Raw genomic sequence first — 15,080 nt, forward strand, 5'->3', positions numbered from 1 at the left:
CTGTTTTACTATAAATTTATCCATTCAGTTTGTATAATTATATAAGTTCTATAATTTTTACTTAAATGATAATATATATTTAAATTATTTCTATAAAAATTAAAATATGCTTAGCTGTTACACTGGTTTGTGTAGATAAAAATTACCTTTTAGGATTATAATTAAAGCTGTTAGGTGATAACGTTGAATAAAGTTTATCAACAAAACTGACTTGGAGGGAGAAACATTTTTAAAGGTTAAATTTTATAAATTCAACTGTATTTATTATAGCATCAAAAAATATATATGAAAAAAGTTTGAAACCAAAATTTCTGCCATAATTTGAAAAGTTCTTTATACATTCTTGCAAGTACTTTTAATTTTCATGTCATCAGTCATGCTTATATACTTGTAAATACTAAATACTGCTTCATATCACATACGAAATGCACATTTATTTTATTTTACATGTTCAAAATATAACACTTCATTAACTTTTTGTAGATGTATAACTTGAAAATCATTTTAAAAATGCAAATATATTTTTATGCCTTTAATTTTATGGACTTAATCATAAATGTTGGATTTTTTTCCACAGGAAAGTTGACTTGTATCATTTCCTGATTTAGTTGCTACAAATTGAATATTAACTTAAAAACTGGAGGGGAGGAGTTGATACATGATTGATTTAAATTTAGAGTTCAGGTTAAGTTTATTAAATATTTGAATAGTGGTTCATGCATTGAATAGTGAGATACACAATTAAACTAAATCAGGTGGGTTTTTTAAAAAAAATTAAAGGGTTTTAGGAAGGAGCATCCCCATCTATACAACTAATGGAACATTATAAAGAGATCTTGCACAAGCAGTGGCAACAGAGAAGAAAGGGCTAGATGTGTGAGCTACTCTGTAGGTAAAGTTGATAAATGTTTAGTAGCTAGAATAAGGAAAGAGAAGGAGTTGGAGTAACTACTTTTTACAAAGTAGGATGGATGAGATAACTCCTGTTATCCCAATTCTGTTTTGGTCATTACATTATTAAAGGTTTTTGAACCTTTAATATGAATGACTATTCAAATATTTAATAAACCACAAAGAGTATATGTATAGTTTTATAACTGTGAAATGTCCTGTTTGACTGATGATGTCATTAACCATACTAGAGACTTCAGGAAGAAGAAAAGGTAAGGGGCACAGAGGAGCAGGTAATGGGCACAGATTTGAACTCAGACAAAAATGAATGAAAGTTCTAATATTTTCTTTCCACCCTCCTGTTTTAGAAGATGTCAAGATAAAGAGGGCATGGTCTAGTAAGGAGCGCAGGTTGGGTGAAGGTGTGTCAGACATCTTTGTCTGGAGGGCAGGCAAGGGAAGCTCAGTGACTGTGCCCAGTGATGGGGCCTTTCCTGATTACTACTTCCCTGTTTCAGGCCCCCTGTGAGCAGGGCCCCACCGCAGCCAGAGAAACTCCAGACAAATAATGTAGGCAAGAAAAAGAGACCCATAGAGGTAAGGAAAGCCTATTCCCCAGTGTTAACTCGTACTTTAAAGTATATCTAAAGTTCATTCTATTTCCTTTCTGTAAAACACCCAAATGTTGGCATTAACTTTTATGAAAATGAACGTACTGAATTCATCTTCTTTATTTGGTTGTAAAAAGTGATTGCTTAACTATCAAGTGTGAGTTTTTAACTGATACCCTGTTTCTTTTTATTTTTTTTACTCTTTTAATTTTCCATGAATAATACCCTTCATTGAATAGTATCTCAGAGAACTTCTAAATGTAAATATATGTAAATACATGTCTTACAGAAGTACAGGCACCTTGGCAGTGTCTTATACTTAGTGGTTTGAATTTATTATTAGAGATTTAATACTTATACCAAATCAGAATCTTTCCCCCATGCAGTATATTCACTGTAGGGTGCAATAGTCTGCTTCCATCCAAAGAAACCTTCCAGAATATTCGAGCAAGAAAGAGAGTTCTCCCAAGCATTTCACAATCCCAGTGTCAACAGCAAAAAACAAATTGTGCTAACAGGTCAAAAACAAGGTGTAAATCTGTGAGAAGGTAATTGTTGTACTCCTTCCCCCACTCAGCCTCATAAGGTCAATGAAAATGAACACTTTCAGTAGCAAAATAACCTGCTAGAACTTTAGCATGAGTTACCACAGATGGTACTTAGTTTTGTGCATGGACGCTGATGTACTGTTTGTATTCCTAAAGAGTATATCCCTTGGGCAGAATGTATCCTGAGTTATGTATGCATTTTAGATATTTTTACTAACAGTGAACACAAACTGAAGTATTTTTTTGGACACAAGATATCTCAATATTGAACACATGACGTCTTAAGAACTGAAAATCTTGGAATCAGATGACCTTGTGATTCCCTTTTCCTTTTTATAACTTTCTGCAGAAGTTTTATGTTTCAGCTGCTCAAAGCAGGTTGTGTAGAGAAGTATGTCTAGCTTAATTTTGTGTTCGAAGTTTGTAAAAGATGAAAAATGTACCCTCCATTTTGACTGATGACACCAATACTGTATCAGAAACAACTTCACATTTAGTAATGGTTTTATCATTGTTTTAGGACCTAGTGTTGGAGCTTGTTTTTGGCTATCGAGGAAGAGACTGTAGGAATAATGTTCACTATTTAAATGATGGTGATGATATAATTTATCACACTGCGTCCATTGGAATTCTACACAATGTTGCTACAGGTAGGAAACCCTGATTCTCCATCCCCCATGTTTGTTCTTTTTTCTTTCCTTGCATTTATTATATTTTTAATGAAGTGTAGTTGATATATAATATTATATTGGTTTCAGGTATATACATAGTGATTCAACAGTTACACACACTAGGAAATGCTCACCACAATAAGCATGGTTACCATCTGTCACCACACAAAGATATTACGGTAAAATTGACTCTATTCCCTACACTGTACTTTTCATCCCTGACTTACTTATTTTATAATTGGAAGTCTGTCACTCTTTATCCTCCTCACCTATTTCATCCATTACCCCAACCTACCTCCCCTACAGCAAACACCTTGCTTCTGAATCTATTTCTGTTTTATTTACTCATTTGTTTCATTTTTTAGATTCCACATGTAAGTGAAGTCACATGGTATTTGCTTTTTCTGACTTATGTCACTTAGGATAATACCCTCTAGGTTCATCCATGTTGTCACAAATGGCAAGGTTTTGTTCTTTTTAATGGGTAATAATTCCATTGTACATCTTCTTTATCCATTCATCTATCAGTGTCCACTTAGGTTGTTTCCATATCTTGCCTATTGTAAATAATGCTGTGATAAATGTAGTGGTTCATATATCTTTCCCAAGTAGTGATTTTGTTTTCTTCAGGTAAATTGCCAGAAGTAGAATGGGTCTATGGTATATCTATTTTTAATTTTTTGAGGTACTTCCATACTGTTGTCCATGTTGGCTGCATATGCCACATTGCCTGTACCAGTTTACATTCCCACCAGCAGTGAGTGCATAAGGGTTCCCTTTTCTCCACATCCTTGCCAACACTTGATATCTTTTGGTTTTTTGTATTATCCATTGTGACTGCTGTGGGGGGATATTTCCTGTGGTTTTGATTTGCATTTTCTTGATGATTAATAGTATTGAGCATCTTTTCATGTGTCTCTTGGCCATCTTTATGTCTTCTTTAGAAAAATGTCTACTTATGTCCTCTGCCCATTTTTTTTTCCTCATTCCGGTCTTTTATTACATTTTTTTTTTTGAGAGGGCATCTCTCATATTTATTGATCAAATGGTTGTTAACAACAATAAAATTCTGTATAGGGGACTCAATGCACAATCATTCATCCACCCCCAGCCTAATTCTCGTCAGTCTCCAATCTTCTGAAGCATAACGAACAAGTTCTTACACGGTGAACAAATTCTTACATAGTAAATAAGTTCTTACATGGTGAACAGTACAAGGGCAGTCATCACAAAAACTTTCGGTTTTGATCGCTCATTATGAACTATAAACAATCAGGTCAAATATGAATATTCGTTTGATTTTTATACTTGATTTACATGTGAATCCCACATTTCTCCCTTTATTATTATTATTATTTATTTTTTTTTTTAAATAAAATGCTGAAGTGGTAGGTAGATGCAAGATAAAGGTAGAAAACATAGTTTAGTGTTGTAAGATAGCAAATGTAGATGATCAGGTGTGTGCCTGTAGACTGTGTGTTAATCCAAGCAATAAAACATCCATGGATGCAGAAGATTTCTCTCAAAACGGGGGGTGAGGTTCTAAGCCTCACCTCTGTTGATCCCCAATTTCTCACCTGATGGCCACCCTGCGACTGTGCCTGTCTTAGGTTGTTCCTCCCTTGAGGTATCTTACCCGTCTCTGGCTAACCAGTCATCTTTCGGGGCCATACAGGGAAATGTAAAGTTGGTAAGTGAGAGGGAAGCCATATTGTTTGAAAAGGTTAGCTTTTTACTTCTTTGCAGATTTATGCCCTGTGGCTTCTATGCCCAGCATTTGTCTTGAGGTATCTTTACCACTTGGCCTCTGCCCATTTTTTAATTGGATATTTTTTCTTGGTGTTGAGTTATATGAGTTCTTAATATGTTTTACATATTAATCCCTTGTTGGATGCATCATGTGCAAATATATTCTCCCATCCAGTAAGTTTCCTTTTTGTTTTGTTGATGGCTTCCTTTGTTGTGCAGAAGCTTTTTAGTTTAATACAATTTTGCTTGTTTATTTTTGCTTCTGTTTCCCTTGCTTGGGGAGACATATCCATAAACAATTACTAATGCCATATGTTTTCTTTAAGTAGTTTCATGGTTTCAGGTCTTACATTTACAGCTTTAATCCATTTTGAATTTATTTTTGTTTATGGTATAAAACAGTGGTCTAGTTTTATTATTTTGCATATAGCTGTTCAATTTTCCCAACACTAGTTTATTAAAAAGACTGTTTTTTCCATTGTATATTCTTGCCTTTGTCATATATTAATTGACCATATCAGCCTGGGTTTATTTCTGGATTCTCAATTCTATTCCATTTATCTGTGTTTCTGTTCTTGTGCCAGTATCATACTGTTTTTATTACTATAGCTTTATAGTATAGTTTGAAACCTGGGAGTATGATACCTTCAGCTTTGTTCATCTTTCTCAAGATTGCTTTGGGTATGTGGGATCTTTTGTGGTTCCATACAAATTTCAGGATTATTCTAGCTCTGTAAAAACTACCATTGGTAGTTTGGTAAGAATTGCATTGAATCTGTAGATTGCTTTGGCTAGTATGATCATTATAACAATATTCTTTCTATCTATGACATGGAAAATCTTCATTTGTTTGTGCCATCTTCAGTTTATTTCATCAGTGTCTTAACAGTTTTCAGAGTGTAGGTTTTTCACCTCCTTGGTTAAAATTGTCAATAGGTATTTTGTTCTTTTTCATGAAATTGTAAAGGGAATTATTTTCTTGATTCCTCTTTCTGCTAGTTGGTAATTTTATATAGAAACATAAAAGATTTCTTTATATTGATTATGTATCTTGCAACTTTACCAAATTTACTTATTAGTTCCAAAGCATCCCCACTTTTAGTTTAAAGTTTATTTAGCCTCTCAAAATTCTTTCTTTTAAAACTATAAATAAATAAAATTCATGAATCCAGAATATAAACATTTCTTAGTGTAGAACTTTCTAGTAATATTTAAGGTAACCAAATTTGCCATCTTGAGTATAACACAGCAGAAAAAAATTTCATAATGCAGAGTGCTCACAGGCCTCTATTTAAAAGTGAAGGTTTTGCTGTATGTTGATGCCATGTTTTATTGTGAAACCATTTGTATCTTTATTCTATTTCCCCATAACTTTAAAATGAAAATAGTTGGCTTCCCGGTTGTCTCTAATAGTTAGTGACTAAAGGTAGCATGTTGGATGAGTGATTGCTAGGGAGTGGGGTGAAGCAGGTGTGCTTACTGCGGCCTTGGAAAGCCAAGGAAGATGGAAAGAAAGCTACTTGCCTAATGGCTCTGTTGATGATATTGTGTTTGATTCAGGGAGGTGAGAAAATATTCTTAATGTTTATTTAACTGATTGGATTATGGAAAAGCAAATTAAGTTCTGTAGCATCACTGGATGACCAGTAATTTGATAATCTTACTGGTGCCATTCATTATTTAATTTTGAGTTCTATTCTATTACATATGATTGTAAACTTCATAAAGTCTGAGAGTTGGAAGTAAAAATCAAGGTTACCTAGTCCAAACATATATGTTTTTTTCCTCTTATAACTTTACTCTGAATACATAAAGACTGGACTATGTGAGTTATAATCCCCTGCCCCTGGTGTCAGTATTAATCATTAATATATCTCTGGTTGCTCATGTGAAACCTTCATAAGATTGTATATCAATGATACCTTAATAAAAAATATATAGAAAAAATATGATATCTCTGTTTTGGTTTCCTAAAGAAAAGGTTTGTTCACCAAGTACACACAGAAATCAATGGTGATTCTCTATTTAATACTTTGGGTTATTTAAAAAATATCACTTAGAAAATCCTTTCTAAGATTTTGGGTATGAGACTTCACATAACCTTTAAAGAGAATAAACAAGAATAAGAAAAGATGTGCTAAACAAGAATGTGTAAATACACTTTCCTGTCTATACTTGTAAATTGTTTTATTTTTAATTTTCTGATTTGTAGTTAATCACCCTTATACCAGTGCGGTGTAGAGAGAGAGGGCAGAGAGAGACTAGGCACCTGGTCTAGTTCTGATTTGAGCCTCTCTCCAGTTCGGAGATTCATTGCCATGTTCACAGTTTAGGAAGTCTTGATTTATCAGCTGATCTTCTTCTAACTTAACCAACAGCACATATAATTACTGGTTTGTTCCTTTAACTGAACTCTCATCCCTAGAAAATATGAAGCACCTTTCACTTCAAGAAGAAATTTTAAAGTAATATTGGATCTGTTAAATGTCATTGTTAAGTTGTTTTGTTTTTCCTTGCTTTTTAGAGGACCTAGTGTTGATAGCCCTCTGTAATCTGGACCCACCCTACAATCCTGACCTCATTTCTCACCTCTCCATTTTACTTGCACAGCCTACCTATGTTACCGCCTGCTTGGTCATAGTCTGCTTACATCTCTTCACTGTCACTACTATTAGGTGAATCACATTACTTTGATCAAAATTCTTCAGTACCTACCCACTGACTACAGAATAAATATGAAATTTAAGGCTGACATTCAATATCCTGATAATTCCAGTTTCAATTTACCTTTCCAACCATATTTCTCACTTTTCTTCTTCATGGCCCTACATTTCCTCCAAATGAGCCATTTATATGCATTTCCCATACTTTCCTGCCATTGTACCGTTGCTTCAAGTATCCCTTTACATAGCATGCCCTTCTCCACCCACCTTCACATTTGCATCGTCTGTCATGTCAGTGCAGAAGTGCCTTATGCCCATGATGAGAATCTTTTCTGCTACAAATACCCACAGCATTTTGAACTTTAACTCTTCTCTGGCACTTGATGTCTTTATCCTCTTATTACGTGGTTTTTCGCCTTTCAGGGCTTTATCCCTTTAAAGACTTCTGAGTCATTTTTCCATCCTTAAAGTAATGTGCACATACTAAGTGCTCAAAAATATGCATAAAATAACTCAAACAGAGCAGTTTATTGCTCTGGATAAGTGCATTTGGCTGTTATACCTTAAAGTTTCTAAATTTCATTCTCATTCTTTATTTATAGGGACTCAGAGTTTTTATCAGGAACATAACGATGATATTCTGTGCCTCACAGTAAATCAGCACCCCAAATTTATCAATATAGTAGCAACTGGCCAAGTAGGTATGTTTCTATATTTTAAAAATAAACAAGTTAAAATAATTGTCTTGTTCAAGTAATTCACTGTCCTAGGAAAAAATTAAAATATATTTGTGTATTGTTCAAAATGTATTTGTACAGAAAGCACAAACCCGGTATTATCATATTATTTTACCAGGTCCCTTTCTTTCACTTTGGTTATCTGAGTTGGTTTGGGCAGTTCGGAATTTAGAATACACTGTTTTATGGTTGTTGAAATAGTTGAATTTAGTCCATTAGCCGAAATTTCTGATCAGCCAAAAGGCTCAATTTAATAGCAGATAAAGCAGGAAGGAAAAATTTGAGGAGGAAATGGTAGATAAGGGGAACCAAGAAATAAGTAGGCGGAGGAGAGAATGCCAGCTTGAGCAAGGGCTATGTTAGAAGGAAGATGATAGCTGAGTCTCTTCCAGGCTGGGACCCCCCTTCTGCCTCTATATTTTCTTTGGCAACCATCTAATTTGCCAACTGTTTTGAAATCACCTGTCTTGTGGCCTTCTTTTGACTCTATAGAAAACATAAGCAAAGGCCATACTTCAAGCAAAACTGTGAGAGGAAAGCAGGTCTATTTAGGACATATCTACCAGTCAGTGATCATTATGAATACTACATAATAGATCTGAAAAATAGATCTTCACAACTCTGAGATAGTTTGTAAAAATGATGGAAATCATTGTGTTTGTCAGACCTCAGTGGCCCACACTTGATAAGCCAGCTTTCCAGGTGTCTTTTTCTTCGTGAAGATAATTTATGCTTTAATATCTCCATTTTTCATACAAGGACTAAACTGATCAGTTAGAAACTTGATCTCTAGGTTGCTTAGTTCTGCAGTCATACCACAAAGACCCTACATTCTTCCTTTCTGTAAAGTTTTCTACTTTTGTAAAGAAAGACCAGTACTTCACCCATTATATACAAAATATTCTGATCTTTGAATTTAAGTACATAAGTCTATCCTTTTTTGTGCCAAGCTTTTTAAAATTGAAGTCTTATTTTTACTCTGCGTAAGGAATGAGAGACCATGTTACTACTCTGGTTGCAAAAACACCTAGTTCAGTGCCTCTCTGCATATAGTTATTGCTCAATTAATTTTTATTGAGCAAATTCATTTATCCAGGGAACTTACTGAGCACCTACATGTGTGAGGTATTGTTCTAGGTGTTGGAGGTACATGCAGATTACAAAAAATAAAAAATAAAAGCACTGTTAATGGAATTCACATTCTGTGTATAGAATTCTAGAAGTTTTGGTTCTTTCATTTCCCAACTTTTCTCCTTCTCCGTGTCTTCCCCATTCTTTCTCTTTTAAGCAACTTTAACGTGTTAGTGCTGTGGTTTTCTCTTTTGATTAGGAAATTTCATGTTCACAAATTAATCTTTTATGAAATTTGACTTTCTATTTCTTTCTTCTTTTTATTGAAACATAATTGACATATAACATTGTATTAGGTTCAGGTGTACAACTTAATGATTTGATATTTGTATTCCTTCCTTTTATTTTGAAAGCCAACACTGTAGAGAATGTGGAATGGCAAATGATCTCCCCTCTCTCTCCTCCCAGGTCCAGGCAGCACAGAGGTGAATCTTAGATTGTATATGTAGCCCCATCCCTTGCCCCCCTTGTACCCTTCCAAAAAATTCTTTACTGATGACTAAGTGTAAGATAGACTTAAAAGAAGACCAAAGAGTGAGGAACTTTTTCTCTTCTGAATGTAAAAAGAATTGAATCGGTAGTTACTTTGCCTACCAAGCTTGTTTAATATGCACAAAGCACAAAACACTGTCTAAAATGCTTATGGTTCTCTTTGTTAAGAATCAAATAGATTATAGAAGTATTGAAATACTTGCCTTTGTGGTATTTTAGCCAGTTACATTCAAACTTTTCATTTTCTTGGCTAGAATCTTGGAATCATAGAGCCAAATTTATCATTTTATCCAGCCCATCATTAGATGTTTGAATCTCCTCCGTAACATCTCTCTGATCAAGGGCCCTCCTACTTATGCTTGAAACCTGTCATCATTTAATGCCTAACAAAGTAGTCTAACCTCTTCCCAGGAAGGTTTGTTATAAAGTTCTTCATATAGAACAGAAATCTGTCTCTCTTTAATTGCAACTCATTGGAATTTATTCTTGGATAACCTAAAAGAGCAAATCACTTATTTCCGTGAAATTAGCTTCTAGTATTTGGAGAGAACTATTGTATTTTTCTGAGTATAATGTAGTACTCTCCTTTTAGAAGGCTCACTGTGGACACCCTTCAACTACATTCCATGAGACAAAGAGTACATGAGAGCAACGGGATTACTTTCCATGAACGAACCAGCATCCCCACTGGATCCATGCTTTATATATCTGAAACCCCAGAATTCTATCAAGTGGCCCGAAACCCACTTGTGAGCCTCTTCTCTGAGTCTGTGCTCCCACTGTAGATTGTGCAACCAATGTGAGCTCTCTCGAGGGGTGGCCAAGGGCAGCTGCTCGCTGGGATGATGGTGGTGGAGTTTTGATGTGCAGGCTGGAATAACCACTCATGAGCTTCCCTGGCTCCCTGTGGTGTGGGATAAAACTGAGTGGGAAGAGAAGGAGGACAGGCTAAGGCTGTCTCATGCTGCCTAAAACTCTAGGGAATTTTTTGAACCAGTCCTTCCAGATGATTATAGAGGTATACTTGTCAATATGGAGATATACTATGTCAATATGGAGAGAACATATTTCATTTAATAATTTGATCTCAATTGATAACTTTAAAATATTTAGGCCTGTGATACTTAGGTCTTCATTTGTACCCTTTTCCCAGGCCCTGCAGATATTCAGGGACAAGCCTGATCTTCAGACCAAACGCCCCTAGTCTTTCTACCATTCTGCATGTGGCATAGTTTCAAGTCCTCTCACCACTTGGTGGTTACCAGAGCATAATGCGAATGAAATGTGACATCTCCTGAGCTTTCTGCCTAGCAGAGTCAGTACTTCATTCTCCATTCGCTCAGACTCCAGGTCAGGACACTGTAGGCCTACATGACCAATATATCCTTGAATCACTGTTTCACAGAGATAAAGGATAAGGCTCTACCAAAGCCAAAAAACTCCTAAATTTTTATTCCTTTTTTTCTTGCTACAGACTGTTAGTGCCTCTAAAACTTTGGTTAATAAGTATTTCTACCACAAACATAACAAGCAGAGGCCTTCATGGTTTCTTTTTTGGCACTATTTTACTCATACTGAAAATGTTTAAAAAATTTTAAGAAAGGGGTTAATTTGTGGCCTAAATTAAGAACTTTCTTGAGTTACATGGTAACTTTTACCTTTATTTCTCTCAAAAGCTTTAAATCTAATTCTTCTCTGCATGAACAGAGGCATTAAAACTCCAAAGGGTCTATTAATGGGGCATTTTATAAAACACAGTAAGGGTCATATCAATGTAAATCATATCAATGTTAGTTTTTAAATTGTTACAATTAAAATTTCATGCAACTCATTAAATAAAAAGAAGAGTAAGTTTTGGCCCAAAGATTAGGAGGTTATAAACATGGAATGTTAATATGTATAATTGAAATGAGTGGCTTCATTTACAGTTTACTCAATTTAACATAATAAATTTAGTTTTGCATATGACTGTTATTTAAATTACTTTAAAATTACTTATAATAATTATTTATAAAGTTTTCTTTTAGTGTTTATGTTACTTTTTGATAATTATTTTCCTGCTTTTCCATTATAGGTGATTTAGCAGACATGTCAGGTAAGGAAAACTAGTCACTTTCTATTTAGTTACATTGTTCATAATGATAGCCCAGATTTTTGTAGAGTAATTAAATACTTAGGTTGAACCTATTTTGGATCTTTTTTTATATACATCATTTTAGTGCTATGATATTGAGGCCAATCTGCAATAGTAATTGTTTCTTTTAAAAATAAATACCTTTTGACCTTTTTAGTGTGCTAACACTATTGTAAGCACTTTACATGTATTACCTACTTAATCACCACAGGAATTCTTCATGGTAAATATTAACTTGCCAATATCATATGCTGTAAAGTTAGAATTAAAAATTAATCTTAACTATGACTCAATAGATTGTAATTGCCTAAAAGTAAAGTTTTTTTAAACATTATTTTTATATACCATCATCCCAGTTATTGCACATGTTAGATCAACAGGTCATTTAAAGATTTAAAAATAACTTTCTATTCTTGATTTTAACTATGGCTTTATTATAAATAGTTATTTTAACTATGACTTTAAAAAGGTATAAGCAATATATGTCCCTTGTTTTTAGATGTTACAATAACTAGTCTTTTTTTTTTTTTTTGAGAGGGCATCTCTCATATTTATTGATCAAATGGTTGCTAACAACAATAAAATTCTGTATAGGGGACTCAATGCTCAATGTACAATCATTAATCCACCCCAAGCCTAATTCTCGTCAGTCTCCAATCTTCTGAAGCATAACGAACAAGTTCTTACATGGTCAACAAGTTCTTACATAGTGAATAAGTTCTTACATGGTGAACAGTACAAGGGCAGTCATCACAGAAACTTTCAGTTTTGATCACACATTATGAGCTATAAACAATCAGGTCAAATATGAATATTCGTTTGATTTTTATACTTGATTTAAATGTGAATCCCACATTTCTCCCTTATTATTATTATTATTATTATTATTATTATTTTTAAATAACATGCTGAAGTGGTAGGTAGATGCAAGATAAAGGTAGAAAACATAGTTTAGTGCTGTAAGAGAGCAAATGTAGATGATCAGGTGTGTGCCTGTAGACTAAGTGTTAATCCAAGCTAGACAAGGGCAATAAAACATCCACGGATGCAGAAGATTTCTCTCAAAACCGGGGGGGTGAGGTTCTTAACTAGTCTTTTTTGACTCAATTTTCAATTTACATGATATAGTAAGAATTATCAGTTTGATAAAAAACACTTTGTGATTTGTATGTATTTCCTGCCCCTCCTTCAGGTTAAAGCATGATTTTATGATTTTGACTATTCAACTACAAATTTATTCAACACAGCAGGCAAAGGTCCTTGCTCTCTTGGTTCCAGCTCAAGTGGTGGAAAACTACAGCCTTTGGGCCAAATCTGACCCACTACCTGTATAGCCCTTGAGCAAACTATAGTTTTTGCAGGTTTAAATAGTTGGAAAAAATTAGAAGCATAAAATTTCACAGCATGTGAAAATCCTATGAATTCAAATTTCAGTATCCATATTATTGAATACAACCATGCTGATTCAGCTGGATGTAGAGTCTGCGGTAACTTTGTGCTACAGTAGCGGAGGAGGAGTTAGACCAGTGACTGGGCCTCTCACGACTTGGCATTGCTGCTTGGCACACTTCAGGTCGCAGCGTTGCAGTTATGACATGACAGGTTTTGAGTGCTATGTATGTAGTTACACAACATTTTATTTGTTTCTTTAACCAGTGCTTATCCGTCATGTCAAAACAAGGGGGAAAAAAAGAAAGTAGACTTTGAATGTCACAATTTTAAGACACAGTGAAGTGTGGATTCTATTGTTTTCAAATTATGTAGTAAAACATTGGGTTTATTATGTAATGATACTCTGTGCTAAAAGGATACAGTATATGTAAACATTTTCACACTAAACTTTATCACAATATTCTCAATCACAGGAAAGCAATAGTCAGAAAAATTAAAAAATTTAAAATAGAATACCTCATCACAGCCATTCTTCACAAAAATAAAAAATAAAATGAGGCTGCAACCAAAGTAAGTTTCTGGATGGCTTGTTTGTTAACCAGTCAAGAAAAGCTGCTTACTATGAGTTAACTGAATCATGTTTGATTGAAGCAAACATATGTCTAAAGAAAATAAACTTAAGATTATTAACTTTTTGGCAAAAACTGTTGCCAAAAGAGTTGAGGTCTTTGGGAACAATATCAACAGTCAATTAAAAACAAGACCAAAAAAAGGCAAAAAACTTTTGAGTGGCTTCCCTTGTCTCCTGATGGGTCAGCAGATGTCACCGGTTGGTTTTCTAAGGGATCAGTGTTTTTTCTCATTACACAAATATCTTAAATTTTGTCTGTTAATCTGACTCTTTATAGAGTTTGCCAACTCCTCCTCTAGAGGGAAACAGGCAATAAGTAAATATTTTTTAATAGTATGATCTGAAATGGTGATAAAAACAACGAACAAGATGGTGATTTGATAATAAACAACAAACAAGATGATAGCAAAGTTATTTGTTTTTTCTCAGAGGTGGTAATATTTAGCTAGGCCAAGAATGTTAAAAAAAATGAGAATGGAAGAATGAACAGGGGGCTCTCGACTGAGGCCTGTTTTGGGCAGTCCCAAGACTACCCACACATTCAGTGATTAACAAGAAAGAATTGCAGAACCCAGCAATAGTTAGGGCTGTAGTTTCTTACAGTGATCAGTAAGGGAAAAAGACACACCAGTGGTCCCTAGAGGATCCAGGCACAGGCTTTGTCTCCCCCAAAATACTCCGCCAGGGGTCAGACAAGCTGCTGCTTCCACCGTCAGCCAGATTCAGCAGCGAAGGTACAATGTTTCTGATCTTGGAAGCCCACTTAAGATTGGGAGCCCAGGGTTTTTTACTGTGGGCCTGTCACATAGGCACAGACCAGCTACAGCTACTGAAATACCATAGTCCCAGAGGAAAGCAGGACTTCAGTACCCCAGGTGGACAAAACAGCCTTATCAACACTGGGAACATTTCACAAGTTAAATTCTTACACACTAGCCAATGGCCAGCCGGCCCTTCTAAGGAGGGTAACTTCAGGCCTATTTATGCTAACTCTTTCCTGTGCTGGCCCTAAAGCTGAATCAAGAAAAAACTGGAGTAAGGTTTCTGAGACGAACTTAGAGAAAGTGGGGAGGAGTCAGTTCCATAGGTCTTTACAGGTCATGGAGAGGAGTTGGGAGTCAATGCTAAGTGCAGAGTCCATCAATGGAGAGTTTTAAGCAAGAGAATAATGTGAGCTAATTTATACTTTGAGAAAATCATTCTCTGTATTATTGAGAATAGAGGGGGAGAAAAGGAAGCAATCAGAAAATTAGGAAGTTATTTTAGTAGTCCAAGCAAAAGACATTTTAAGCTAGGGTGGTAGGAGTGAACATGGAGAGAACTAGACAAATATGGAATATATTTTGGAGGTAAAGCCAGCAGACCTTTTTTGATGATTTGGGTGTGGAGGCATGCCAGAAAGTGAGAATCGAGGCTATTGAATATTTTGC

The 15,080-nt window shown here is 34.9% G+C and overlaps 1 protein-coding gene across 7 annotated transcripts in view; it reads left to right on the forward strand.

Moving 5' to 3' along the window:
* Positions 1-15,080, forward strand: part of EML5 (EMAP like 5) — a 131,010-nt gene that overhangs the window by 99,444 nt on the left and 16,486 nt on the right. For all 7 annotated transcript variants that reach the window (XR_012133726.1, XR_012133727.1, XM_073242007.1 and 4 more), the window contains 4 exons: positions 1,410-1,488; positions 2,571-2,700; positions 7,736-7,834; positions 11,568-11,588. Coding sequence is in view for 5 of the 7 variants with exons in the window: in XM_073242007.1 (XP_073098108.1) it covers positions 1,410-1,488; positions 2,571-2,700; positions 7,736-7,834; positions 11,568-11,588 (329 nt within the window). In the remaining 2 variants the exon portion in view is untranslated. The remainder of the gene's footprint in view (positions 1-1,409; positions 1,489-2,570; positions 2,701-7,735; positions 7,835-11,567; positions 11,589-15,080) is intronic.

The sequence above is a fragment of the Manis javanica genome, chromosome 8 (genome assembly GCF_040802235.1).
Source record: "Manis javanica isolate MJ-LG chromosome 8, MJ_LKY, whole genome shotgun sequence".
Lineage (NCBI taxonomy): Eukaryota > Metazoa > Chordata > Mammalia > Pholidota > Manidae > Manis > Manis javanica.